At 58.3% G+C, this 26,549-nt stretch overlaps 8 protein-coding genes across 8 annotated transcripts; all 8 read left to right on the top strand.

Annotated features, from left to right (window-relative positions):
• Nucleotides 1-391: 391 nt before the first annotated feature.
• On the top strand, nt 392-766 carry LDBPK_366100 (kinetoplast-associated protein, putative; the record flags this gene model as incomplete). The annotated part of the gene is made up of 1 exon (XM_003865674.1): nt 392-766. One exon carries the CDS (start codon nt 392-394, stop codon nt 764-766), a length of 375 nt encoding a protein of 124 aa, XP_003865722.1.
• Nucleotides 767-3,686: 2,920 nt separating this feature from the next.
• Nucleotides 3,687-4,730, top strand: LDBPK_366090 (hypothetical protein, conserved; the record flags this gene model as incomplete). Its single annotated transcript, XM_003865673.1, has 1 exon — nt 3,687-4,730. One exon carries the CDS (start codon nt 3,687-3,689, stop codon nt 4,728-4,730), a length of 1,044 nt encoding a protein of 347 aa, XP_003865721.1.
• A 1,135-nt stretch (nt 4,731-5,865) lies between these two features.
• On the top strand, nt 5,866-6,561 carry LDBPK_366080 (hypothetical protein, conserved; the record flags this gene model as incomplete). The annotated part of the gene is made up of 1 exon (XM_003865672.1): nt 5,866-6,561. The coding sequence occupies one exon, from the start codon at nt 5,866-5,868 to the stop codon at nt 6,559-6,561; it is 696 nt and encodes a 231-aa protein (XP_003865720.1).
• Nucleotides 6,562-9,280: 2,719 nt separating this feature from the next.
• Nucleotides 9,281-10,783, top strand: LDBPK_366070 (mkiaa0324 protein-like protein; the record flags this gene model as incomplete). Its single annotated transcript, XM_003865671.1, has 1 exon — nt 9,281-10,783. One exon carries the CDS (start codon nt 9,281-9,283, stop codon nt 10,781-10,783), a length of 1,503 nt encoding a protein of 500 aa, XP_003865719.1.
• Nucleotides 10,784-13,836: 3,053 nt separating this feature from the next.
• Nucleotides 13,837-15,174, top strand: LDBPK_366060 (hypothetical protein, conserved; the record flags this gene model as incomplete). The annotated part of the gene is made up of 1 exon (XM_003865670.1): nt 13,837-15,174. The coding sequence occupies one exon, from the start codon at nt 13,837-13,839 to the stop codon at nt 15,172-15,174; it is 1,338 nt and encodes a 445-aa protein (XP_003865718.1).
• An 825-nt stretch (nt 15,175-15,999) lies between these two features.
• On the top strand, nt 16,000-21,597 carry LDBPK_366050 (hypothetical protein, conserved; the record flags this gene model as incomplete). Its single annotated transcript, XM_003865669.1, has 1 exon — nt 16,000-21,597. The coding sequence occupies one exon, from the start codon at nt 16,000-16,002 to the stop codon at nt 21,595-21,597; it is 5,598 nt and encodes a 1,865-aa protein (XP_003865717.1).
• Nucleotides 21,598-22,358: 761 nt separating this feature from the next.
• LDBPK_366040 (hypothetical protein, conserved) lies at nt 22,359-23,129 on the top strand (the record flags this gene model as incomplete). The annotated part of the gene is made up of 1 exon (XM_003865668.1): nt 22,359-23,129. One exon carries the CDS (start codon nt 22,359-22,361, stop codon nt 23,127-23,129), a length of 771 nt encoding a protein of 256 aa, XP_003865716.1.
• Nucleotides 23,130-23,963: 834 nt separating this feature from the next.
• On the top strand, nt 23,964-25,358 carry LDBPK_366030 (hypothetical protein, conserved; the record flags this gene model as incomplete). Its single annotated transcript, XM_003865667.1, has 1 exon — nt 23,964-25,358. The coding sequence occupies one exon, from the start codon at nt 23,964-23,966 to the stop codon at nt 25,356-25,358; it is 1,395 nt and encodes a 464-aa protein (XP_003865715.1).
• Nucleotides 25,359-26,549: the final 1,191 nt, after the last annotated feature.

The raw sequence follows: 26,549 nt of genomic DNA, 5'->3' as shown, positions 1-26,549 counted from the left end.
ACCACGGCCACCGAAAAAAAAAAAACGAAACGCGTGCTTGCGATTTCATCGAATGTCGACTGACACTGCAGGCCTCTTACACAAAATCTCTCCTCGTACTTGTGTATCTTCCCCGGTGCCCCTTTCCTCTCTGTGATTTTTTTGTGTATTTTCGTGTCGGCGTTCGTGCCTCCGCGGTGCCTGACGTGACCCGTGTTCCGCCCACTTAGCTGGCACTCGCTTTATTTTTCTTTGCGCCGAGTTGCCCCCTCTCTCTCCTCATCATTGCCGCCTGCTCGCCTCATTCGTTCGCTTTGAAGTTCGCGCTGTCGACATCCGCCCCACCTTTAGAAACACTCCACATCAAGCAAAATCACCACACGCAAGCGAAAAAAAAAAAGAAATCAACGAAATGCTCCGCTTCGTTCCTCGGCGGCTCGCCATCGGCGCGTATTCCATGTTCATGATTGAGCAGAAGAACAACCCGAAGCTCAAGGGCCTCTCCGTGAGCGACCGCGGGAAGATGACGTCGAAGCTGTACAAATCCCTGAGTGCGAGCGACAAGGCGGCCCTTGACAAACGCGCCGCTGCGTGGACCAGCTTCAGGCACAAGAGTCAGAAGACCAAGGTGAAGGGGGAAAAGAAGCCGCGCTCTACGCGCGCGCCGTCGGCGTACGCCAACTTTGTAAAGGCGAATATTGGCCGTTTCGAGAAGCTGCCGCACCTCGACCGCATGAAGGCTGTGGCAAAGTTGTGGAAGCAGCACAACGCGCGCACCCCTAAATAGGCCTGCAGAGCATAGTGACCAAAGCTGATCACGCGAGAACGCTTATGCGGTTGATGGAAGACGATGCAGAGCAGCTGAGTGCAGGAGGAGAACAAGCTGTGAAAGGGGACGGAAGTGGTCTTGGCGAATGCAGGGCAGGGGGGAGGAGGGGAAGGAGCTTGCCCACAGAACATGCCCTGGACAACGCGCCTAACAACAGCAACAAGAATGGCTACGCGCTTGCAAGGATTGTGTCTTTGACCATGACGGAGCGGCAGCTTTGAAGCAGAGCCGCACCGACACCTAGCCCGCGGTCGAGTATCGTCACTGTTTCTTGCTCGTGCGTTTGTCTGATCCCGGACGTTGCATCCCCCTTATCCCCTTCCCTCACCTCACCCTGTATCGCACGTGGCTCGTCTTGCTGACATCGACATGTCTTGTTTCTCCACTCTCAAAGTTCGTATTCCGTTTATGCTTGTACTTGTGTCTACTCCACGTTTTTTTTTGTCTCTATCTTTTTGCGTGCTTGTTACCGTTTCCCGGGCCATAGATGCAGTGTGCGCATGTACGCGTACATACACTGAAGACTCTCGCTGAGTTTGCCTTTTTTTCCCGTGTTGTTTGTCTTTTCTCTGTTGGATGTGAGAGGAAGGTATGCATGCACGTTTCTTTCTTAGCATGTGCGTGGACAGGAAGGGGCAGCGGAGCTAGTCTGTCTGTATATATGTGTATGCGTGCGCTTTTTTGCTGAGCCCTGCTCGACCGACTAGGTCAATCCGTGTCATGCGCATCTATACTTTCCACCTCGATAGTTTCTTGAAAGGGAAAGAAGAGGGGGACGACTGTTAACGGACCATGGGCACTCTTCGCACTCTCTCTCTCTCATCCTCGCCTCTCTCTCCACGCACAAAGTTTTTCTTTTGAGCATGTCGCCACGTTTTTTTTTCTTCTTGTTTCGTGTTTGCTGTCGAGTTTTCGACAGTGTCGTGGAAGCAGCGAAGGGGATGATGGGTGGGGTGGGTGGGGCGGGACAACGTGCGAGTGTGTCTTTCTATACACACGACCCTGTGAAGCGGTAGTCCTCTTCTTGCTTCATCAACAGCGTCTACGCCTTTTTTTTTGTGCGAGATCCACGTTCGCTGCGGGTGCGCGTGCCTCCGACTGTTTACTGCAGTTCGTCGCCGTATCGCTGCAAACGTCAACAGGCACTTAAGGAGCTTGTAGAATGAACTGCGCGCTCGAGAGGGGAAAGAGAGAGTTGCAGGCAGGAAGCGGGAGAGAAGACACCTCCAGGGCGCCCGTCCGAGTTGTGCTGTCCATGTTTCAGCTCCCACTGACCCACTTCAGACACAAAGGACTGCTCTCTGCGGGCAAGTGCCAGCGTATGTCTTGGTGGTGCGTTGCTTGCGCAGGGACCTTGTGACTGGAAAGCTCGTAATTGCTGTACACGTCACTGACGACTGAGGAAGAGAGGGCGCAAGAGGAGGAAAGCAGAGAAGAGGTGGTTAGAAGAGGAACCAAACAAGATGAGCTGCGAGGTGCAACATGCGGACTGGCATCTCGGGTGACGCAGAGGGTGGAGAAAGAGAGAGTAGCGCGCATCCTTTCCCACAGCACGCAGATGCGCATGGCGCGCGAGAGATTTTTCTCCACCCCATTCAGCACATTGATTGTTATTTTCCTCTCTGCGCGACCCTGTCGTGCTTCGCACGGTTTCGCTTCGTTCCTCTTTTTCTTTGGATCGTGATCCAACAGGGCTCATGGTCCCCCTTTCGAGCGCTCGAGTAGTTCTTCCGTTGTCGCGGAAGCAGTTTTTTTTTGTGTGAGCCTCTTTTTCTCTCTGCGTTCGCTTTCTCTGCAGCATCTAAAGCTCTCCATGGTTGTAGGACCGTCCGGCCTTTTCTGTCCCCTTCCCCCGCCCCTCACACCCCTGCCCTCTTTCTCCTCAGTCTAGACGCCATCCTTAGAATGAAGTCCCCCCCCCCTGGAAAAGAAAGAAACACTGAGAAAGAATGCATACTTTTTTCCAGTGACGTATACCGCATTCGACCTCAGATCGCGGTGGAAACAGTGACAGCGTCTGTGTGCTGTGCTGCGTCCGGTACATGTGACACGGGTTGGCTTTCCAAACCTGTGGCCTCCATCGTCACAGGGATGGTGGCCTATGGGAACGCAGCCGCATATGACACGCTTTCGTCTTCGAGAAGGCACCACCCACCCACACGGCCGCACCCACGGAGAGAGAGGAAGAGAGCCGCGATGACAGTAAGCCACCGCTACTTTTCCTCAGGGAGTTTCCCCGCACGCACATGGCAGCTCTTCTCCGTCGGTTTGTGCCCGTGTGAGGATGGTCGGTGCAATCCCTCCCGTTCCCTTCGTCGGCGCTTTTATCACATTCTCACCCCTCCCCCTACCTGGTCCCTCCCCCCGTCCATCCCTATTTTCCACGCCGCGCGAAACTCGATCAAAACGCTTCGGTGTGAAGGCAAGAAGTGCGTGCGGCCGCGCGCCTGCAGACGTGCGTGCATGAAAAGATCAAAGAACGCACGTAAACGTATACAGTGTTCATGGGCCGTCGATCGTTTCACTACGGCGCCAAATGAGCTGGCGAAGCACACACACACACACACACATACACACTCACTCTCGCCACCAAGTCCGTCTTTTGCTTGGCCGTGGGACTACGCCTTCCGTCGCGAACGAGGCTGACACAATTCCTGAAGCGACAGCTCCGGCATAAAGGGCCGTCATAGATTTTATCGCTACTGTAGAGAGGTACGTAATCAAGACACCAAGAGCTCATTCGTGCATAACAGAGGCTTAACCGCAGTCCAACGTGTGATTGTGACTGCGTGTGTACGCGCGTGCATCGCCCTTTTGCTTTCCTCCCTTCCCCCCAGTCTCTCAGTCGGCCACCTGCTGCCTCTCCGCTTTTTCGGCGATGTTGCGTATCACCGGTTTGCGGTGCAGCGTGGGGCGGGCGAAGGTATTCGAAATCTTCTGCCGCGAGCAGCTTCTCACGAACATGTCTCTTCGCGAGCTAACACACACGGAGCGGCGCAGGGCGATGTCTCAGCTCTTCAAAAAGCTCTCCGAAGAACAACTGCTAGCGCTGAAGCAGCAGGCGTCCATCGAGCAGCTGCGCCAGGAAGCACTGGAGCGCGCAGCTGCCTACTTCAAGCCCCTCACCACCTACGAGCTCTTCGCGCGTGAGCAGAAGGACAACCCCGCTTTTACCGGCGCCAGTCCTCGTGAGAAAGAGGTGAAACTGCTGCAAATTTACGAGTCGCTACCGGAGAACGCCAGGAAGGCGATAGAGAGGCGCACTGAGCAGTACAACAACGCCCACTCCATGAAGCCAGCGACACCGGCTCTGCCGGTTATACCTGTGCGAAAGAAGCCGACCGCGCCCGCCTCGGGCTCATCGTCGAAGACGAAAAAGAAGGCGCCAAAGTCACGGAGGACGGCGCGCAGGAAATTAGCCGAGGAAGCTGCGATGGACGAGGTCACAGAGACAAGCGCAGACGGGTCGCTCGCTATCAAGAAGAGAGCTTCCCAGCGGGGTGTAGGGTCGCCTTACGCGGTGTTTGTGAAGGAGCACATGGCCTCCCTGCACCACCTGGCGCCAAAGGATCGAATGCGCGTTATTGGCGAGCGGTGGCGCTCGCTCACAAAAGAAGAGCGGCAGCTCCGGCTACAGGCAGGGAAAGCCAAGCTGGCGGAGGTGCTGGCCGCGAAAGCGCAGGCAGCAGAAACAGCGGAGTCGAAGTCGCCACAGACGCTGAGTGGGGCGGCCCCCGCAGCCTTGTCCTCACCGCCCGCGCCTCCGACGAACGCGGCAGATAGCACAAGCACCCAGGCTGCGTCCACGATCACTAGCTCGCTAACACAGCAGCAGCCGACCCCGCCAGCAGGGGTCAACAGCTCCGCGGCCGTTACCGCATCCCCCCGACCACCGTTGGCTTCACAGCCAATCACCTTTTAGCGTCTCGCTACTCGATTTTTTCGCCTAGAGCAAGTTGAAGAGCCAATGAATCCACCAGCGCGCTGCGCTGCTCCGTTGCAGGTTCGGAGGCAGCGCCAAACCTTCTGTGCGACCAGTTTGACAAGCGCCTTCGAATTTTCACGAGTGTTTCTTGTTCTGCACCCGCCTTTCTTCACTGCCGACGCGCTGTAGCAGTGATGTAGCTTCTCTGATGAATCTCTTTTTCTCTTGTCGTGATTCTCGTTTTTGGTTCGTGCTCTGCGCATGTCGTGGCTCACTAGTCGTGCACGCGCCTCGGAGCGCCCCTCTGTTTTGCTCTTTGCGATTCCATTCTTGTTTCACAAGCGAACGTTGCCTCGATTGGCGGCTTGCCTGCGAGGACGTGCACGGCCACCTGCGCTCCGTCATTCTGTCATGCAGGTAGAGGCTCGAAGAGGAGTCCGAGGGCGGCTAGGAAAGGGCCATGCTTCACTTCGGATGTTTGTGACTTCGCGTGGCAGCGTTCACTCTGCAGTCCCATTACACGCTAGGAGGATCAGCGAAGCTATGGCAAGTCTTCCCCTTAGACATCTGCTACTGTGCCGAACGGTGAGCACCGCCTCCCCCTCGACGGGCGAGTGGTCGGGTAGCGACTGATTCCTTTGACCTCCTCCCTCGCGTCTTTGCATGGTTAGCGCCCCTTCACCGGTATCGTTGCCTTTTTTGACTGCTTCTCCTCTCTCTTGTCTTTTCGACACCTCCTTCATCGCTGCGGAAACTGCTTCATGGGCGTGGTGACCCTCTCCTTTGTGGGACACGCTGCGCTCGCGCGCATTCCGCGCGTGTGCGCTGCGCACGGATGCCATCTCTCCGGCCTCCTTCCCTTTCCACCCCTTCATCGAGTACAACTCCACCCCCACCACCCCTGTAGTGCCTCAATGGCCAACAGCAGATCGCACGCTGCACCTTTTTTTTTTGCATTTTTACTTCCATTCTGTGTGTGCGCGTGTGCGTGCACCACTCCTTTCTCCATTTCTTTTCTCGTTCCCTCGGCGCGGCACTCGCCCTTCTGCCTGTGCGAATCTCTCTGTTGAAGGTGTCCGCTTGCCTCCCGTCACTCTCCCGGCTGCACCGGTAACTCATATCGCCACGAGGCATGCGCTGCTTCTCGACAAAGTCCACGGCCTCTAAGGAAGGTTTCCACGGCAGTGCCAGCGGCAAGGGCAGCAACTCCGTCCCCGTCAAGTCCTCTGCGCTCTTCATCGAGGCGTTATCGAAGCGCCGCACCATCTATAACCTGGGCAACAAGCTTTCACAGAGCCACAAGGAGGTCATCGAGATCATCGAGGGCACCATTCGTGAATGCCCCTCCTCGTTCAATATCAAGAGCTCCACTGTCGTCATCCTGTTCGGCGCGGACCACCAAAAGGTTTGGGACATCGTGAAGGCGGCGCTCAAGAAGGTGACATCAGAGGAGCAGTACGCGCAGAGTGAGATGAAGGTGAACAACTCCTTCGCCGCGGGGGCCGGCACCATTCTGTTCTACGAGGATGGCGCAGCCATCAAGATGCAGCAGAAGGCGTTCCCGAGGTATGCCGCAAACGTCCCGACCTTTTCGCAGCAATCGTCCGCGATGGCCCAGTTTGCGGTGTGGTCAGCGCTGGCGCAGGACGGCATTGGCGCGTCGCTGCAGCACTACAACGAGCTAATCGAGGCGGACCTGCGCGCCGCATTCGACGTTCCAGAGGAGTGGCAGCTGATTGCCCAGATGCCCTTTGGCTCCATCGAGACACCAGCCGACAAGAAGGCACGCAACTCTGACGAGGGCCGCGTTGTCGTGCGCGGCGCATAGAGGTGAAACGGAAACAGGAGGTAGGAGAAGTGCAACAGCTTCGAATGTGTGTGTACGTCTGCGCGCCACGCACTCATACAACATAGTCCCTGAACGGAGTGTCTTTGATGTGCTGCGAAACTCCTCTCTCTCGCGTCTTCTATGACCGCAGTCGGTTTCGATACGTGCGGGCCGCTCCTGTGGTTCGTCGTCTCCTCGTCTCCCCGTCAGATCGCGCTGCTTTTCCTTCTGTTTTCCCCTGTCGACATGCGAAAGCAACCTAACCCTCATCCCCTCCCCATGTCCCCATCCCCTCACCCCCTTCGCCGCACCCTCATCACAGCGTCTATTCCATCCATGTATGTATCTCTCGCACTCCCCCCCCCCTCCTCCTCTGTCTCTCGCTCTTTGTCTTTCTGTCCAGATCCGGTTGGCGCTGTCTTTGTTTTGCCTTTTGTTGTTTATCGTTCTCCCCCTCCCCCTCCGTCTCTCTGTACACTCTCTGTGTTCCACCCACCCACCCCCCTCACCCTCTCTCTCAGCTTTTCTCTGCGTCGGTGGCTCTTCGGTTGTATTCCTTCCGCGACTAGACGCCAGACGTGTTCTTCCCGTTGTTGTCTCTCACCCTCAACCCTCCGCCTCTGCGCCGCCGTCCTCTCTCTCTCTTCCTCTGATTCCTTATGTGGCCCCTTTTGAGAGGTATCCTGGTAGATGTACATAGATACGTACATAAATACATACCTGCGTAGATATCTATATATATATATATATAGTTGTTTGTCGGTGCATGGCGACCGTGCTGCAGACACGACATTTGCGCTTGGGTCGGGGGGACTGGCTCACTGTTAAACGTCCCCTACACGTCTATGCGGTGGTGGCTGTGCTCGCAGCCGTTGCCTTCTTTTTCTTTCTTTTTTTTTTTCGTGTGTGTGTGGGGGGGGGGGGCTCTGCCGGACGCACGCGTTCATACGGCCTCCTACCCGCTTCTCTAGCGACGGGCACGAGTGCTTAAACCGCAAAGGCAGGGAGGTCATCGACGAGGACCCTGGTCAGTGTGCCATCAGCGCTCTTACCTCTCCGCCTTGCTTCACTTTCACGCTTCACACATCTTTTTTTTTCGCTCGTACGTGTTTGCGATTTCGTCTGGAGCGGTTGCGTTTTATACACATACACCCACACACACACACCCTAGCTTTTCGTTTTTCTTACGCTTTCACTTCTTCCTCTGTGCGGGTGTAGAGGGAACGGTGGCGGACTCGCCGTCGCTCCTCTCCCTTTCGCTGCTCGAACTCCTCACATTACTCACACATCCCGTCACCCTCTACCTCGTCTCCCACCTTGGGTGACTCCAAGGCGATCCGGCGCGCAAGGTGTGGAGAAGAGAGGGAGACAGACGCGCGAAGCGACAACGACCGAGGGCGGAGTGAGGACAAAGAAGATGTGGCTTACGCACCCCTGTTCTTTCTAGCCGCCTTCGGTTTCCACCTCCATCGCCTCATCCCGTACGGCTCTTCTTTTTTTTTTTCGCTTTTTGTCTGCGCCCCATCCCCGGCCCCCTCCAATCCCCTCATTCCCCCTCCCCCTTTTAACCGTCGATCGTGGCGTGCACCGTGCTGTTCGGTTGCTGTTTTCACCTGCATCTGTGTCTGCGGATGGAAACTTGTACCGGGCACAAGAGCGGGCGGGCGGGCGAGAGAGAGAGATGGGAATGAGGGAAGAGGCTCATCGCATCGGTGATGCGTTCTGTCCCTCTTTCTGCTTTTCCTCGCATTGCTCTCTTTATCCTGTGAAAGGGAGGCTGAAGTACGCTGGCGCCAGCACCGTGCGCTTCTGCGCGCAAACAACCACACCGACACGCACGTAGGAAAAAAGGAGGAAAAGCGAAAACGTACACACCGACAGCCGTACGAGGACGCGTTAGGCAAACCTGCGGAAATGACACACATGCCAACTTGCACGCATACTTCTTTTCGCCCCTCTCTTTCTGCGCGTGCGTCGCTGTGCATCAGAGGGTGTATCTGTGGACTAAAGTTGCACGGCGTTTTTGTCGCATGTCTTCACGCACGGCCACCTTTTCCGTGTTGTTTCGGAAGCGAAGGAAAGGCGAACGCGAGCATCCCACTTTGCGGAGGGAACCCGAACAAGAGTAGTAGCTGCCAAACGAAAGGGGCGCATGGAACGCTCTGAACGACTCGGTGGCTGACGCTCCAAGAGCGAGACACACACACACATCACATGTTGGACGCCGCAGTCCCCCTCCTTCTCCTAGCCGCTTTCATGTGCTGGCAGTCGGTGCATCCTTTTCGCACTTGGTCGCGTTTTACATCGTACCCGGCTTGCAGTCAGTGCGAAAGCAGCATCTGTTGTGGTACCTGTCCGCGAAAGAGTCGAGGTAGATTGGTATTTGATCGCCGTGTCTCGCCGCCCGCTTTCTCTTCACTGCCGTCCTCGGGCCCCAATCGTCCTTCCCTCATCCTACTTCCTGCGTTTGCCGACCACTCTCTGCCTCTCCCTGCGCTGCGCGCTCTCTCCTGGCCGTTCCACAACGCACCGTCTGCTTCCTTTTTCACCTCTTCTTCGGCGTGCCCCGCCTTCCCGCTCCCACGAGCAGACCTTTCTTCGAGGTCCTCCATTTGCGGACTACCACGAACGCGCACGCGCACCCGTACACCAAAAAAACTTCAAAGAAAAGCGGAAGCCAACCACCAGCAACTGTGGAACAACCAAGCCACAACGCACGATGTTCTCGAGATCGATGCGGGCTTTGGTGAGCAAGCGGCCACCATTTGCTAGCTTCTACAAGGCCGTTTACTCGCCCCTCAGAAACACGGAGCAGGCGCGAAAAATGCAGACGGCTGCCGTCCTGTGGCACAGGACGGCACCGCAGTATGGCATCCGCTTCTCTGCACCCCGTGTTGCCGCGGCACTGCGAATTTACCGCAGGAAAGGCAAGGAAATCACCAAAGAACTGCAGAAGACTGCAAAGCCTGCGCGTAAGTGGAAGGCAGCACCGTCAAGGTCAAAGCTGGCGCGCGCCACGGCTCCGAAGCGCAAGGCGATTCACTTGAAGCAGCGCCAGCAGAAAGGCAAGAAAGCCATAACGCCCTTCGCCGCTTTCCAGACGGAGGTGATGCGGCGCACCAAGTTCCCCTCCACAAGGGCGAACCTCAAGCGAGTGCTTCGCATGTGGGTGATGACAGGTCGGCAGCGCTCACTTTCTGTGCCGAAGCGTGTCGAGATGGCTGTGCGGTTGCTGCAGAAGGACCGGAAACGCGGGAAGGGGTTTTCCAGGAAGATGAGCAACAAGATCACCAGGCGCCGCTCTAAGCGCGGCACCCGCAAGATTGCAAAGAGCTCGGCAGCTGGAAGCAGCCGCAAGACAGCAAAGTCGAGGAAGCCGCGTGTCACAGCGACAGGGGCGAAAAGGGCACGGGCGGCTCGACCCTCCCGAAGCGCCGTGGCGCAAAGGCTGAAAAGGGCGCGGAGGATGCGCGCCGTGCGTCAGGTGCCCAAGCGACCAGCTTCTGTGAAGGTGCGTCTTGCGCGCCACCTCGCTGCCAAACGGTCGGCACCGAAGCCGGTGGCTGCAAGCAAGCCGAAGGCGCGCACGATGCACGCGGCTCGCAAGGCCACCGCCTCGAAGCGGCGGACTCGAAAGACGAGCATCGCAGCCGTGGCAAAGCCAAGGCCGCGGCACACTCCCACTAAGAGGAGGGCTAGCGCAGCCCGTCGCCGCGCGAACCCCTACATCAAGTTTTACCGTCACATGCGCATGACCGGGCTCATTCCAAACCATCCCAAGATCCTGGGCACTCGCCAGATCAAGGCGTTGTGGACAGAGACGCACTCCCTCAACGGCCTGAATCGCCGCATCGCGCGCGCGACGGAACTTCTCGAGGAGCGGACGGGGTTGAAGTCGAAGGTTAATCCGCCTGCCGTGAGGACGTCGGCGCGCAAGCGCCAGAACCCCAAGCACGGTTCGCCGGGCCCCTCGCCAGCGCCGGCGGCACCCAAGACCTCGGAATCCTTGACGATCAAGCAGAGGGACATCAAGGTGCCTCCGTATTATAGCAGCAACCCCTTTGGAGCCACCTACGCAGCGTTGCTTCCCCTGCTGCGTGACATTCCGAGCTCGACGCGGATGGCTCATGTCGCCAAGGCCTGGACGCGCACCTCCGTGAAGGATGACAAGCGCAGCGCAAAGGCCCGTATTGCTGCCGTGGCAGAGGCGATGAAGAAGTGAGGCAACTTTGTGTCGTGTGGTGGGGGGCATGTTCGCGCACCCCTCATAACGTCCTCTTTCTTTGAAGTCTATGTCTTGCTGTGGCGCTTTTTTATGTCTTCTTGCTCGAACCTCTTGTTTTACTCCTCTTTCAGCCAGGTGACGGTGCCTGTCCCCCGGTGTCTCGGTGCTGCATGATAGGTATCGCGCTCATGGCGAACTATGCATTTTGCGCCACCTGTCTAACCCCCTCACCCTTCCCTCGCTGCACTTCTCGTGTTCCATGTCCAGTAGAAGGAAGGGGGTGGTGGTGCTGCGCGTCTGTCCTCAGTGGACGATGTCGTGCGTGTTATAGCGGGGCTCTTCTGGGTGCGTCTGGTTGGGTGGCCGGACGTCCACGCTCCCCCTCCTCTCTCCTTTCAAGGTTCGCTGACGCATAGAGGGCCGCATGCTTTTTTCTTTTGCTTCGTCTGGCTGTTCGTGGAGTAATAAAAAAAAAATCACGGACGTGCTTGCGGGAGAGAGAGAGCTCTGCGAGGAACACGCTCGGGTGAGTACGGTGTCTGCTCGTTTCCGTGGTGGTGGTGCTGGACAATGTCGATGAGGGGAGGCGATTTCTCTGTACCTCTCTCTGTCTGTCTGTCTTCTCCGTCCTCTCTTGTCGATTGTATTATTGGGCCTTTTATGTGTCTTTGTGAGGTAGTCTCTCTCTTTTTCCCCCGAAGTCGACATGTTTTTTTTTTTTTTCCGTGCTTGCTATAGATAGATCGCACCAGGTGAGCGCGGGCGCACGGCCCTCTTACGTGCTCTTCTCCGTCGACCCTCTTACCGTTGCTTTGCGCCACACCCCGAAGGGCCAAGAGCGGGCCGAATTTTTTTTTTTTCCCTGCTGGGCTCTCCCTGAAGGGGAGTTGGCGGGCTTTGCCCGAGCACGGACGGCACATTGCGCATCCTGCGGCCACGCCGTTCTTCTTTGAATCTTTGCTCGCATGCACTGGTGAGGCCGACGAAAGACACCCTCGCGTCTTCGCTACTCCCCTGAAGGCCCCCCCCCCTCCCTCGTAGGGAACACGCGCACTCCCAGGGTCGCTCCTGCGACGCTTCCACGTGCAAGATACTCCCACACAGCAGCACACGGCTTCTAATGGCAAGTGCTTTGTCTCCGTGAGAGCGTGCGCCTGTTTTTTCTCTGTGTCTCGAATAAAGGGGCACATATCGCCCTGTGGGATTATGTGGCTTCATAGATTACTGGCCTGCGCCGCGTCCAAGTGCGAGACGTGCTTGCATGCGCACGTGCACGTACACGCGTAGAGACTGACAAAGCAAGTGGGATGCACAGAAGTCGTGCGCGGGGTAGGCGTGGGGCGATGAGGTGACATCAGTGACTCGGCATCGTGCGCAAGTCGTTCCGCTGCCTATTCGTGTGAGTTTCTTGCCTCTCATCCCCTCTTCCCCTCGCTCGTCCAACACACAAGGGGACATGCGCGCGCATTGCCGAAAGCGGGCCGCGCGTACGTATCTCGAATAGATCTGTGTGTGCACGCGCACAAATTCAGTGCCCCTCGTCTTCGTTTTTCTTTTTTTCCCTTTTCTACTTGTGCTTCCCACTCGAGCTATAACACACACACACACACACACACGCACGCACACACACAGACAAGAAAACGAAAAAGCGCTGTCCACAGGTACCCCGCCGCTCTTCCCCCCTCCAAGACCGATTCTTCTCAGCCGCAGGGAGTGCTGAGGCGACATGCGGCGGGGCTTGCGTGTACTCGCAAGCGTCTGTGTGAGGGCCGTTTTTTCTTCCTTTTGTCTGCGTGGGTACTCTTTTCTTTGTGTTCTCACCGTTCTCCTCATGTCTCTAAAGTACGTCGTCGTGTTTCGTAGTAGTGTTCATGAGTGGCGGGAAGCCCTCGCTCGCACCCACATTTTACGTTTTCCCTCCCCCCCCCCACACTCCAGAGTGTCTCTCTCTCTCTCTGTTGTGGCTTTTACCCTTGAGCGTCGTTTTGGTCAGGGACATCACGAGCCTCTTCTTGCAGTCTACTCGTTTTTTTTTTGCTTGTGTGCTCGCGCGCGAGTGAGAAAATAATAATGAATGGGCTGCGAGTTGGCTTGCAGCAGAGCCGACACAGTAGTGGCGCGCACCGCAGTCGTCGCACCCGTGTTGCCGTTGTTTATTTTGGGAAAGTGCTCGATGCCTCGTATCTGCGCCCTCCTTTCCTCTTTGTTGCACCACTACCAGCACGCGTAGTTGGTGCACATGGCCAAGGGCGTCGCGAGACTTTCCCATGTGTTCGGTGCGGCTCGCACACTCACGCTTTTCGCGTACCTTTTTGACTCCCGCGCACCTCTGCCCACCCCCCCCCCCTCCTCCTCTGCGCTTTTCTCACAACTGCCTTCGCGCTTACACGCCACCGTTCTCGGGCTTGTCCTTGTCTTCTCTCTGCGTGTGTTTTTCTTTGGTTGGGGTGTCTCGGAATCCGTGCACATGCTCCATACGCTGTTACCGGGCATGGAGCAGACACAGACACACCCTTCCGCCACAGACGACTTCATCGAAAGGGGTACATAGATAGGCACGCCCTCTTCACATAAATCGGCCCCTGTGCGCGCGTATTCGTGTACGCTCTCACTGTGCTCCTACTCTCTCTCCCCTCATCCCGACTGGAGATGGAGGAGCGCATCTGCGTGGCCACCCTTAGCCCAACGCCAACAAGAAAAGATACGCGACGGATCACCTCACTCCTGTTTACATCGCACATAACGTCGCCTCTGGTGGCAGTTAAACGTGCCTTGGAAGTTCGGCCCCGGTTTGTCAGCGCTTGCGAAGCACGTGGAATAGTTTTGTGCGCCGCACATTTCCTCATATGTCGTCCTTCTCTGCCGCGTTCGCGCCGCGGCGTGCCGGGGCTGTTGTGTCCGAATATGTGCGCACCTTGGTGGGCTCGGCGCCAATCTCAGAGTCGCCTCCTATCGAGGTCTCGGAGGAGGCATCAGATACCGCGGCGGCGGCCTCCAGAGCGACTCATCGCGGCAACTGGAACGCGCGCCTGGCACAGCTGTTGCACAGCATGTACCTTGTAAGCCTGATCGAGAAGGCTCAGCTCGGCGCGATTCATTACGGCGGCGTAGGCGTCTCCTCCGCCGATGCGAACCGGCTTAGCGGGAAAGCGGTGTCCCCAACACCTGAGCACGAAGGATTGTCGGCGGGTCACGCGCCACCGATACACAGCGTCGCCATTGATGACCGCTGGCTTGACGCGGTGACGCGCTACGGCCACTTCACCTGCACAGTGGATGATGTCGCGCGGGTGGCAATGGCGTTTTCAGAGTTGGTGCATGTCCGCTGGACGCTACCGGCGTGGCACGGCTCCGCGCCTCCCCTTGCCCATGGCAATGATGCGGCTCACAGTGGCGCAACAGGGCCGCGTTCTCTCTCTATCCTACATCAGACCGTATCGCCTGTACGGGGCAAGGCAACCCCGTGTGGCGGAAGGCTCCGTGGGCGCCTTTACCTCACAGCGAGTCACGTGATCTCTGTGGAAGAAGCAGCGGTGCACTTGCAACAGGCTCTTCAGCGCAAAGGCACCGCGGCTGCCCAACGCGCCTGGCTAGAGCTCGTGAACCGCCACACGGCCTATGCCGCGTACGTGGATTTGATAGAGGGCGTTTCGACGTCGTCCCCTGGCGGCAATGGTGCCGGCGACGTTGTGCCGGGGTCGAAATCTTCCGATGGCGCCACAGGCAAGCTTGGCCCCCCCTTCGATAACGGCACCGGCGAGAAGAGCACCGCCTGCGAAGTCAGCGATGACCAACTTCTTCAGCAACTTTCAGCCGAATTGCGTGCCTCGCTCTCGGCACCGATGCTACGCGCCTTGCTTTCCCAGATGCGCAGAGATGCGGCGCATACAGAGAAGCGAGACCAGCAACGCACGGTGGAGCGGCAGCTGAACGAGCGCATAATGAGCGCCTACGAGCAGGTGCGAGCGTTGCTTGGCGGAAAGCAAGCGAAAAGTCGCAATGCCTGGTCGCTTCTCGTCGCGATGCGCGAGGAGAGCCGCTTCGACGATGCACTGGACGCTGCGGCTCTGCTCTCCCGCCTTTTGCGCATTCCTGCCTCCGGCCTCACGGCGACGATGCTGTGCGAAGCAGAGGTACGCGCTGAGCCACCATCTGCCACGTGGGAGGGGAAGGCGACAAAAGCAAAGGGCAAGGCAGTGCGCGGCAAGCGGAAGCGCGAGGCCGACGAGGTGGACGCAGCGTTGCTGGTTCACGTAACAGAGACTACAATTGAAAGCGTGACAGACCTGCAGGGTCTGAGCGAGGAGCAACTGCGGCTCGTCCGTGTGCAGCTGGATCGAGCAAACGGCTCTGTGAAGGGTGTAATGGAGGCCATTGCTCAGCTGTAGGTTTGACGTCCTTGATGGCAGTGTCCCGTGTGTGTGTGATTGGAGTCTTATCTCGCTGTCTCTGTGCGTGTCTGTCTGTCCCTGCGAGGATGTGTGGGAGGGGGTGCGGCGGAAGAGTCACGGACGCGTGACGTTCACGGATGGCATTGCGGGGCCCCGTCCCCCACGCCTTTACCTCATCTCCCCCCCCCCTTCCCTCTCCCCTCCTCAATCATCTACATCGGCAGGCGGCATCGCTTTGTCTTCACAATCGCTCCTTCCGTGCTTGCCGTCCCTCACGCACACGGTGATGCTCATGGAAAGCGGAGGCGAGGCGCGAGGCGAAAAGACAATGAGCACACGGACAAGTCGACGCGTGTCAAAGAATTTTGCCGTCGGTGCGCATCGTTCTGTGGGTGGGGTGGGCGTTGGGGAGTCGCCGCGACGTAGTGAAGACGCAAGACAAAAAAAGAAACGGGAACGTCAAAAGGCAGTGTGTAGGCACTCCTCCTTCACCCACTCTGCTCCTCCGCACCACAGGACCCGGTGCCCCCCTGCTCTCTCTCTCTGTGTACTCGCTAGCGCCCCCGCCCTCCTCCTCTCTTCCCCCCCCCCCTCGCCTCCCTTTTCTGTCGCCTCCCTATCTACGCTGCTTTTCCTCTCTGCCCGTGGTGTGGCATCGCTGGACTTTGACCACCTTCCTCACCGGCCCTTCTCTCGGTAAGTGCACAGCGACAGCGTGCATTGGGGTTGCTTGACAAGCCACGGGCACGGACGCAGCTGCCTGCTTTGCGCACCCCCTCCCCAGTCATACGTATCTCCTTTGGTTTAGACCTTCCTATGATAATGGCCTTTCTCGCGACTTCGCACCTGCTTGCTGGTGCATCGAGGCTGCCATTGATACTGCTCTCCTCGCCTCCGTTGCGTCAATGCTCATCCTTGTTTCGGGCCGACGCGCAGCAGACCCTCAAGCCCAGCGCAATCGAACGGGAGCTCCGCGATCCAGTGCCGACGGTCTCCAAGAAGAGCAATGGCGCCGCGTCAGTGTCGTATGCGAAGCAGAATGAAATCAAGCGGCGTGGCTTTAACGCCATAATTCGGTGGTGTGCCTTCCATCAAGACAGGGAGGGGCTTGCTTTGGCACAGGCAATTGAGGCGGCGGAGGAGATTGCTGACATGAATTCCAGTGTGCTGCGGTGGGTTCAGGAGAGCGTCGGAAGCTTCTCCTGTGGTCAGTGCTTGATTGTTCTGACCTTCTTGTGCGATGTGCTTGATCGCCAAAGAAACGAAGGGAGCGTGAATTGCTCTACGGAAGCGTCGTCAAGTGAGTTTGTCAGAGGTTTGTGTCGCTGCATCTCTCTCTTGACTGCGCGATCGGCGAGCAGTGAGCAGCTGGAGATTCAGCCGTTCTTGATTCTCCTCTCTGCCGCTTACGGCTTACACCGTGTGACCCACGACAACCCGCTGAAGCTGTCACACGAAACTGTAACGTCTCTCTCGCCTCCGCCGGCACTTTGGTTCGCGCTTGTGCACCAGGTGAATCTGTTTTGCACGTCAACAGCGGAGGCGCAGCCGAGCATGCTGGAGAGCACCGCGATTGAGGCCCTTCTCACGACGCTTCTTCTTTTCGATCCAGTGCGGTGCCAGCAGCTTCTCGCCGCCCCTGATCGCTTTCTCATGGCAACGGTCGCAAAGCGCCTCGATACGCTGATCACGCCCGCCTTGAGCGCGGCTCGCCAAGAACGGAAGTCGGCTGCCATCGCGGCAGCGTCCGCAGACGCGTGCCTCAATGCTGAGTTCACCCCAGAATCTGGGTCGCCATGTGGTGTCGACGAAAACGCGGCCATGTCAGCCGCTGCGGCGTCGTTCTCTGTGTCTCCCGTAGGGGTGACAAGTAGTATATGTCTGGCGGACTTCGCACGTATCATTTTGCACGCACATGCCGCACCGCCAACGTGTCGGGTGAACCTGATGGAGTACCTGCTGTGCGTCCTGCGTCATCCTTCCACCTTCACAGCTGAGGAGAGGCGCTGCTTGCCGGCTATCATGTCCGCCGTGCGAAGTCGGAATCTATGCCGGTTAAGCTCGGTGCCGGATTACATTTTGAAGTTCTCGGCCGCCATGGAATTCGATGTTCTCGCGGAGGTGCTCTGCTACACGAGACGCACGTCCCAGTACCGTGAACGGATTTACCAGATGCTGTGTAATTGCTTTCAGCGTGACGACGGCACCGACGACTTGCCAGAGCCAAAACTGGCCCCTCATGTGGCGCTGTCGCTGCTACTGAGTGTCGGGTTGCAGCTGCCGTGGACGCTGTGTCGACCACTCCTCTTCTGCAGCCTGGACGTGGTGCCGGAGGTGCTCACCAAGATGCAGACGACAGCGGGGGAGGGCAGAGCAAGCAGCGTTGCTGTGCAAAGTGCGGAGAAATCTCCATCCGCGAAGGTGCCACTCTCACTCGACTTGTGTGCTATCTTCTATTTTTTAGCGAAGCGCCAGCAGTCTGTGGATTCTGGCAGCCATTCTGCAGAGGCGGCACCAGAGGTACGAGCCGAGATACTCCAGATGACCAGAGCGCTCGCCTGCTCGATTGACTGGAAAGGGTGTACCGAAAAAAGCCTCACCGAATCGACCCGGAGTAAAGGGAACTACACGATGATCAGCGTCGCGGCAATGAGCGCGCTGAGCGCCTACGTGGATGGCCGTCTCACTCACGAATACCTCTCAGCCGACGATGCCATGGACGAGAATGTGCTTCTCAGCGTGTTTGTGCTCCCCATCGTGAGGGCCCGGACCCATCAGCGAATCAAGATAGAGTCGCTTCCGGTGCTGGCCAAGACCGTGCGGCTTTTGACGACGGACGAGACGAAGCGGCGCTTGGTGATGCACATGATTCGCCTCACCGGGGAGGGGTCCCTCTACAACTTTTTTGCCTTTGTGCGCTTCGTTGCCCCTTTAGCGACCGAGTTCAAGGTGGCGACGGCGGAGCACACGGCGCTTGTCTTCCGCCAGCGTACCCTGCCCATCCGTGGGACGGCAGGGCGCACACTGCGGCGTGCGAATGCGCTGAAAGTGCACACCACAATGCTCCTTCGTACCGTGCGCTACGTGCTCGCGATTGGGGCCCTCGATGGTGGTAACGCTACCGCCAGCGCCGCCCGTCGCGAGATGGTGCGGGTGTGGTTTGAGAACTACCTGAATCGTCTGGCGGCTACCGAGAAGACTAGCAAAGACAGTGCGCTTGTGGCGGACAGTGTCAGCGAGGCGACAGCGCCCCCACATCCAGGCGGGACAAATGATGTGGAGAATAGAGCAAAAGAAGCGCAGTTCACTGCAGAAGATGATGGCGCACCGGCTGCTGGCAAGAGCAACGAGGACGACTTCGAGGACGGGGACGATGCACCAGATGAGCAAAAGGTGGACGCTGACGATGCAGACATCGCCCTCGACGCCGCTTTCACGAGCCCCGTGACGGACGAGGACGTGGAAGAAGTATTGAGCCTTATGCTGTACGTGGGATGCAGGCAGCCGTATCGCGTCATGCTTCCTATTGCTCGCCGCATGGCAGAGCGGACGTCGATCATAGCGGAGGACAGAGTATCATCGGGCTGGTGTACATCGGCCCCGGCGGGGGCCGCAGACGGGAACGCGAAGGTGAGCACACAAACCCTCATGTGGGCTGCGCACGCCATGAATGGCGGCTCCATCGCCGCCGCAGACGACGAGCACGAGTGCTCGGGGCTGCTCAGCGTGCCTCCTCTCGCCGCGCACTTTGTCTGCTCCGTTCGCATGGACTCCTCCATCGAGCTCCCCGCGCTGTTTCCTGCCTTCTTGAGGACTCTTCTGGCCAGCTGTGACATCCGCATCTTTCACCACGTCGTTTTCGCCTTTCTGATGGCCGTCAAGAGGCGTCGCACGGTGCCAGTCTTGAGCGAGGACCTCCACATCGGCTTCATTGCCTTCTCCACCTTGCAGCGTCGCCTCGCCATGGGGCAAATCGAGGACAGCCAGGAGCGAAGCGCCGCGGTTTCGAAGTCGATCGCCAGCTTCTTAAACCACCTCACCCTTGCGTTGCCACACCTCCATGTGGCACAGCTGAGATTACTTTCGGCCTACATCCACCGCGGTGATGCGAGCGCCTGGGCATCGAACGAACCGACTTTGACCCTACTCGACTGCGCGAGAAGTCTGTCAATGGAGCCGCAGGGCGTTGCGCCGCAATTCAGCCTGGAGCCAGACGACGAGGACGACACCTCGAACGAAAAGGATGACTTTGAGAGTCACGTAGCAGCCCACGCCAAGTTAGAGGCTTGCCTCCTCCGCCTCATTCCATATCTTGGGGCGGTCGAGTTGAAGCAGCTCGGCCTCGCCCATATGCGGAGGCTCTCCGTCTTTTTCCCTCGCGTGTCTGCGTTTGTGGTGCAGCAGCTGCAGCCGCAGCTGAGCGACTTCAGCCAGCGGGAGCTGCTGCTGCTGGTCGCACAGTACCCTGCCGGGGCCGCTGAGGTGCTGACGTTACTTTCCACAACAGACATGCATGCCAGCGTCGATCTCAACGACTACGTCACGATTGCGAAGAGGCTGCCGATGCAGATCAGCGAGGCTATTGTTGCGGCCCACCTGCCGCACATGACCATCGCCTGGGTCGCACGCGTGCTCTCTGCGCTGGCAGCGCGTCATGAAGATGTGCCTCTGCCGCTGCTGCGGCGCTTGCTGGATCGGGTATCGGCGGTGGCCGAGGACACCAGTGAGTCAGACAAGAGCTTGCTCATGATGATACTGCAGGGGTACCTCTGCTTCCGCACCGATCGCGGCAGCCTGGCGGAGCTGCCATCCGAAAGGAAGCCAGCGACTGGAGAGAGCAGCGCTTCGGTCATCGACGACTTGCTCTGGACGTTGACGTCGACGACACACATCGTTGGGGAGGCAGAGCAGCACGAGCGTCGTGAGCTCATTCGCGCCTGCTGCGACCGCCTTCTCTCTCTTGAGCACATCTTCACTGTCGAGGAGCTGCGGATTTTTCTCATATCATATCCGACCTCTCTTCACCAGATGCGGGAGCAGGGTGTTGTGGCGAAGGTCGAGCAGCAGCTCCTGCCCAACATTCTGGCGACGACACCGCTCCAGTGGCGCGAGCTGGCAGCGCTGGTGCATCTGCTCGCTGAGCACCGCGTCCTCCTGCCATCCACCGTGGGCATCATTCTCGAGTCCGTCTTCACCAAGGCACAGCTCGCCAGTCTGCACGAGGCGGTCGTGATGACCTCGGACAGCGATATCGTTTCCGCCTTGGAGGCACTCCTGCGCATTGCGACGAAGTGCGCGGAGGCAGCTGCACGAGGATATCAGCCGTTCCCTCTCCTACGGGTCACTGAGCTGGTGCTGAGCGTGTTTGACGGCGTACAGCACTGGCTAGCCGCCGTCGCAGAGCTGGCCACGGCCACCACCTCGTCCCTGTCAGCGACGGAAGAGACAGCAAGCCGGCATGTATGCCGGATGCTCCTGAGCCGCAGCAGTGATCTGAACCCGAGCGAGTTTGCGCGACTGGTGCAGAGCATCGGCCGCCTGAAGGCGTGGGATCTGATGCTGCCGGCGTCGCAGCCAAGTCCATCCGGCGCCTTCACTCCGGCCGTTGCTGCCGCAGACGAGAACGCTACCTTCGAAAGAACGCTAGCGTTGTGCTACGAGCGCGCCGACGCACACAGCCGCTGCGTTCTCCTCAAGGCCATCGCCATGGACACGACCGTGCTGCGCCGCTTCGAGGCCGTCGTCTTCGCACCTATTCAAACCGATATCCCGCTGCTTCCGTCCGATGACCTGGAACTTGTCCTCACCGCTGCGCTGCAGGTCAGCAGCGAGGCAATCGTGGAGCCCGTGTTGGACGCCATCGACACTCGCATGCTACCTATGCTTGATCAGTGCCGTCGCAGTGCCATCGTGCGTCTCGTGCAGTGCCACGCGCACTTTAACATCAATGACGAGATCGTCGTGACGGCAGCGCTTCAGGCTCTCGAGCGCCAGGCCAGCACCGAGGTGAAGCTGGACGTGCCTCAGCTGCTTAGCGTGCTGCAGGCCGTTGCCAGCCTGACCGTGTCGCAGGTGCCGGAGCGACTTCTTGTTCTGTGCTTTCAACGGCTGGAGAAGATGGCGGCGTCGCTGACACCGCTTCAGCAGTATCAGGTGGGTCGGCTAATCCTCGACTTGGAGATGGGCTACAGTAGTAGCGTGGGTGCGTTGGTGCTCCATATTCTCGACAGCCGAGACGGCGCACGGGGACATAAGCACTTCCAGGCCATGACGGAGGAGCTGTGTGACGCGTTCGAGGTCGAGCTGCCGACTCAGCTGCGTGCGTCTCGCCTGCGGAAGGTGAGGAGCAGGCGGCGTGTCAAGGATTTTTGGTCTGCCCAACGCAAGGTGAAGCAGGAGGCTCTGCTGCATCGCTGCTAGTAGTGACCGCGCCTACTTTCAAGGCGCGCAGCGAATCCTGTGTGTGTGTGTGTTTGTGTTTCTGTATCGGCGTCCACGTGGGCGGGTGCGCAGACAGAGGATCAGGCAAGCGGGTGCTTAAGTCCATCGGCGAAGTGCTGCGAGAGGAGGGCGGACAGATTTTGTTGTCTATGTGTCATCCGCCTTTTGTTGTTCACAAAAAAAAAAAAACAAAAAAAAAAAGGACGCCTTTCGTCCATCACACAGACGTAATTTCTCAAGTCGAGATGCCCAAGTAACAGGTAAGCAGAATTGCACACCGCGCAGTGTCGCTGAACGCACGCAGGCACGCAGCTGCTTTGGCCTCGTGTTTGTGCGTGTTCTAGAGCACAATCACTCCTCAATGTCACTCTCTGTCGTAGCACACCCGGTCTTGGTGTCACATAGTCGCCTGCACACGGCTGTGGAGGACGAAGACGGCAGCGAAACAGAAGACAGAAAGAGCCAGCAACTCTCATCCACGCACGTCTTTCCTTCTCGGGCGACGCTCCACTGACTGCGACATCGGCATCCTGCACGTTGCCGCAACTCCTGTCACTCTCTCCGTCTCACATTATGCCACGTTGCTCGAAGGCAGTGTCATTTCTCTGTGCTTTGGCTTCCGCTTGGCTGCCACTGCAGCGACACACCAACTGGCCTCTTCACGGCTCTATAGGGTTCCCTTCACTCAGTTGACCAGCGGACCCACAACCGAAAAGGTTTCGTTGCGGTGGAGTGTCGCGATGCTGCACAAGGATGCCGAGCACAGGCTCACTGAAGATGACTGTCTCACCTCCTCGCAGCAGTACGAACCCCAACTCATCTTTCACGTGCCCTTACGGCGCAAAGGCTATCAGGCGATCGACGCCAATGCCTTTGTCCGCTGCGGCGGGCTGCGCGTGGTAGACATATCGGGAAACAGGCTAAACTCGTTGTCAGGGCTGGAAAGCGTCGCGCCGCAGCTCACATTCATCAACGCAGCCGAGAACTGCCTTCACGATATCAGCGCGCTCGTCACATGCGCGGCGCTGGAGCGATGCATGCTGGAGGGCAACAAGCTTGCCTCGGTGGGCTCCCTTCAACCACTCGTGCCGCTCCCTTGCCTCGCTGAACTGGTGTTGCAGCGACACGTGCCTTTGGACGGCACTGACACAGACTTGGGGAGTCCTCAGCAGAGCCCTGACAGGCTGCTACTGCTGGACAACCCGGTTTGTCGCGACGCTGTGGCGTATAGAGAGCACTTCCTCGCTAGGGTGTCCCATGTGCGTTGGGTAGATGGTGTGTCAGCCTATCTACGCGCGAGCTCCCTCGCTGAGAGCACGACCGCAGAGGCGCACGACGCCACGGCAAACTCCACCAAGGCAATCGTGGACGCCGCCATTCGATCTTTTCAGTCTATCCGGGTGCAGATGACAGCCACTGTGAGTGAGGAAACGACGCTGCGACGCCAACTCGAGCGCGCTGCAGATCGATGTAAACCAAGTACGGCTACCGTCGCAGCACGCACGTCATAGCTCCAGTGCAAGGTGAGGGGCGGGGAGGCGGGGAGGAAGAGCGTGACTCGCGTTGTCTTTGCGAACTCACTCGTCCCTTGGCGCTTGTGAGCCTGGCGCCCGCTGCCTCTGCGTGTGAATAGGCGTGTGCGTCGTACCGAAAGACAACAAAAGGTGGACGGGCTTCTCTCGTTACCATGTCGCCCAACTAGGCGTGCCAAAGGACTGCCGCGCTGGTGTGCTAGATGGGCAAGGCACAAGCTTTCCCGGGATGTTTTTGACCGGCCAAGAGACGTTAGCGAGCTCGGGTCATGGGCCAAAAAAAAAAAATGAGTCATTCACTTGTGTTGAGGCACTTATGCACAGCTGTGCTGCCTCCTTACCAGACTCCCTCGCTGCTTGCACCGCAGTGTGCAGTGGGCCTCTGTGAAAGCTTGGCTTGCTGGAAAGGGGAGGGGGCAGAAGCAGGAATGGTCTCTGCGTTGGCGAGGCCTCCTTCTTTGCCTTTTGCTTTGCCTGTCTAGCACTCTCGTGTCGACGACAGGCGCGCGTCTCCGTTACACGCGCGTATGCGACGCTGTGCCATGACTGCTCCCCCGCACTCTCAGCCACACACACCACACACACACTCCTTCTCTCTACTCATGCTTTCGAGCACCCGACCAAACAACGAAAAGCAAAGACGAGGCGCTGCAGCTGGAAGCGAAAGGACGGTCGACGAGCGCACCGCCATCGCTGGTGCACGCACACGTGAAGGAGTTCGTGTCTGCGGTGTCCCAACCGCTCCCCCTTCCCTTCTCGGCCCATACAGATACGCATCTTTCGGCAAACCCGGATCAGAAGCTGTGAGGTCAAATGAGTTCTTCGGATCTCATCCAGGAGGACGACTACGTCTTCATCAGCGGCGGAGGGTCGAACAAGATTGTGCAGGTCAAAAAGGATGTAACGGTGCGCCTCGGGCGATCTGGTGCAGCACTCGCCACGACGCTGATTGGCATGCGCTACGGTGGCGTATGCCACCTCGACCACGCTCGAAAGAAGTTCATGGAGAGCGACGAGTATCCGGATCTGGACATCACCGAGGTCGGGGATGGCGAGGAGGTGAAAGACAATCGCGACTTAGTGGATGACAACACGAATCAGCAGCTCTCCAACGACGAGGTAGCGGCGATTCGTCGCGAGAAAGGCCTCGACCAGCTCCTCCAAACACTAGTGGAAAAGAGTGCCAGCTACCGCACCAAAACTAACTTTGCGCAGGAGAAGTACCTCAAAAAGAAGCAAAAGAAGTACGGCACCCTCTTCAAGATCGAGCGCGTAACCGTCGACAATCTGGCGGAGCTCCACGTCCCCACCATCAACCCTTCGGACAACACGTCTGAAGAGGCGCGGTGCCTTCGACTGCGCGCCGACACGGTGGCTCTGATTCTGCATCATAGCGACGTGCATCACAACAGCCGTGTTATTCTGTACGAGAAGACGAACGGTGTGCTGCCGGCAAGCCTACTCACGCGCATGTCGGACGAGGGCCGCATCTTCCAGATCCTAGACAAGAACGCGCAGCCGAACCCGATGACTGCCATCAAGGTGCTTAAGCTCCCCCTCGTCAAGGAACGGTGGAAGGCGGTGCCCCGCAACCCTGGATTTCTTGAAGGTTTGGAAGAACCGGACAAGGAGTCGGCGAGGGGCACCGCTGAGGCGGCTGAGAAGAACGCCGCCGGCGCTGCCGCAGGGAAGGGGCTGAGGCGTCAAGACACCTGTGCTAGTTCGACGCAGTGGGTGAAGGGGCTCGAGGCGCGGCAGCTCCTGCTCGAGAGTCCGGCGGACTCCCTTGTCATCTGCGACGACGAATCGCCGCAACGCGCCGTGGCGGACCTGCTCCCCTTCCTGGCGTTTGGTGGCCACATTGTCGTCTACAGCCCGTTCCCTGAAGACCTCACCGGCATCTTTCTCGCGCTGCGCGACAACTGTGTGAACCTTCAAATATCCGAAACGTGGTACCGCCATCACCAAGTGCTGCCGAAGCGCACCCACCCCACCGTGAACATGAGCACAGCGGCCGGGTATCTTCTGACGGCGATCAAGGTGTGCCGGAGCCCAGCGGTACCGCGGTGGGCTGCGGCGGTAACGGCACCTGCTCTATCAGCCACGACGCACGCAGGTCACAAAAGGTCAGCTGCCGAGGAGCTCAACGGCATGGCTTCGAAGAAGTCTGCGAACGTGGAAACCTCGGACGAGGGAAACGCCAACTGAATCGAGTCGCCACCCATGCTCTTCTGCTGCCCGTCGCACGCCCCCATGCACCTTCCCGGCTCTGTATGCCTCTGCCGGTCCGTGTGCGTTGGCGTTCGTGTGTGCGCCTGTGTCTGTTTAGCAATCTAGTAAGTCGATTAAGCAAGAAAAGAATATGAGAACACGTCAAACGAAAAGAATACCGGCCAACGGCACCGCGCGAGCATGCTCCGGCACAACGGTTTCCCATCGTGCGCCCCTTCCCCTTCTCCCCTTTCTCTTCCCCTATCGCATGCCAGGAATGTGGGCATAGATATGTTTTTGCCTGTCTGCCGTCTTTCAGCGTTTTTTTTTCTTTTGGACGCATGTCGACGTTCGTGCACGTGCAGGACGTGGCACCTCCTCCGGTGTTTCATGCCCAGATGTTACCCCATCTTCGTTGTGAACCTCAACCATCTCATCTCTTCCCACGCTTTCGATGGGCTGTCCTTGGAGCGCGCCAACGCACACACACGCACAAACACCGCCGATCATTTGAATAAATCCGTTCAGGAGCTCTACAGTCGTTTTACAGTCTCCCATTTTTTTCTCCCACGCACACGCCCACATTATTTCAATCGTCAGCAGATCTCAATCTGTTTTCAGCAGGCTCTATCTGCACTCCACCCTATCCCCCCTCCCCTCTCCGGCCGTCATCATGATCTACGATACCAACTCCGCGCAGTACCAACAGTTTCTTAGGTCCAGCGGCCGCCGTCGCGATGACTACGGAAAGTCCAAGACGGCCATCGTGAACAAGCAGACTGCCAAGCCGGCAGGTGCGGCCAGCACTGGTCTGTAGAGAGCGTTCTCTCTCTCACCGCCACCAGAGCTACAGCGTGCTGAGCTGTGCAGCCGATCCTGCACCGCCTCTCCTCTGCTGCGGCGTGTGCCCGGTATCCAGTGAACTGCGCGAGGCGTAAGTGCAGTGGCCTTTTGTGCCCACGCCCCGGGGACCGCTCACCAGCGCCACTTCTTCTTCGTCGCTGCTGACAGTGGTGGCCAAGACAAAGTAGCTCAGCTCTGCGAACGTTGATGTCCGTGTTCTCGTTGCCCGTGATGCAGCGTTCCTTCGTCGGCTCGTGTTTTTTTTTTTCGCGCGCGCGTGTGTGTGCGTACTTCTTGTTCTGTTACGCGTCCCGGCTCCATCCGCCCTCTGCGTAGTTCCTAACG

The sequence above is a fragment of the Leishmania donovani genome, chromosome 36 (genome assembly GCF_000227135.1).
Source record: "Leishmania donovani BPK282A1 complete genome, chromosome 36".
In the NCBI taxonomy this organism is placed as follows: Eukaryota; Euglenozoa; class Kinetoplastea; order Trypanosomatida; family Trypanosomatidae; genus Leishmania; species Leishmania donovani.
Note: the sequence above shows the minus strand (reverse complement) of the source record. Positions and strands in the feature narration are given on the sequence as shown.